Genomic DNA, 1,109 nt, shown 5'->3' with positions numbered 1-1,109 from the left:
GGTAGCATATACAACTGTCGGAGGCAAGAGGAAAAATTGAGGATCTGTTCAGTAGACAATCATCCGTCCATCTTAGTGAAGTTGGAAGACGACGATGGGGAGATATGGCTCAGCGAGGGGGGCGAGGTGGTACTTGTGACACTGATGCATTTGATAATCGAGCCGCTAACGGAGAATCGTTTGGGGATTCTCGAGATGGACGACTTGGGCGAGGTACCGAAATTGTTCTCCCTCACCCTGAACAGCACAGAAATTCGAGGATCATCTCCTTTTCATAATCAGCCATACCTCCGGACAGTAAAGCTCATCAACAATCAACTTCGAGAGTTCCCTATGGAGTTCGTCCATACAATTCCTACTTTGAGATTCTTGACGATTCAAGGACAGCAAATTGAAGAAGTACACAATTATTTAGTTTCAACTGTCACAGAATATCTGACGACACTTGATTTCCAAGATAATGAGCTAAAAGTTATTGGACCCAATGCTTTTTCTCACTTTACATTCCTGGACGCTCTGAATTTGACGAGCAACAAGTTGGAGAGGTTGACGGATGATATGTTCCGTGGTCTCCATTTTTTGAAGATTCTCTCGTTGACAAATAACTGCATAAAGACAATTGATCCTGAGACTTTCTCAGACCTTAAAAAGTTGGAAGTCTTGAACATCGATGACAACCCGTTGGGTTGGTTGACGATTGAATTGTACAAACCTATGCGCCAATGGACGATTGGTCAATTTTTGGAACGATTTTTAAGTGCACTGATGGAGATTAAACCAGAAGGGAACGTAACGAATCATCTCATCAACATATCAAAAACTCTATGATTTTTATGTCACTGACTAATTTGTTTTGCTTCTTCCGTCCGCTTTCGTGTTCGATCTGTCGGCGCTAGGAGAACTGCAAATTTTGTCTACAAACGGTATTTTCTTTGTTATTTATCTTTTTTTTCTCATTTGAAATATTAATTCGGATCCTTCGTCTAATTTCCCAACCATTTACGTTGCATAGACGCGTCCACACGAGACTTAAGAATGCGGTCAAGTTTTCCTATAAGACTCTGCGTTACAGACAGGTGTTTTCACTAATTATTATCTCGTTCAAATGG

At 41.1% G+C, this 1,109-nt stretch overlaps 1 protein-coding gene across 1 annotated transcript in view; it reads left to right on the top strand.

The window, feature by feature from the left end:
* The first annotated feature begins 6 nt into the window (after positions 1–6).
* Positions 7–1,109, top strand: part of LOC105265560 (insulin-like growth factor-binding protein complex acid labile subunit) — an 8,920-nt gene continuing 7,817 nt past the window's right edge. Inside the window, exon 1 of the mRNA XM_011303109.1 lies at positions 7–457. Coding sequence (XP_011301411.1) covers positions 145–457 — 313 coding nt within the window. The 5' untranslated portion in view covers positions 7–144. The remainder of the gene's footprint in view (positions 458–1,109) is intronic.

This window comes from Fopius arisanus, unplaced genomic scaffold (genome assembly GCF_000806365.1).
Source record: "Fopius arisanus strain USDA-PBARC FA_bdor unplaced genomic scaffold, ASM80636v1 scaffold00030, whole genome shotgun sequence".
Taxonomy (NCBI): domain Eukaryota; kingdom Metazoa; phylum Arthropoda; class Insecta; order Hymenoptera; family Braconidae; genus Fopius; species Fopius arisanus.
The sequence above is the reverse complement of the archived record's forward strand: the minus strand, read 5'-3'. Positions and strand labels throughout refer to the sequence as shown.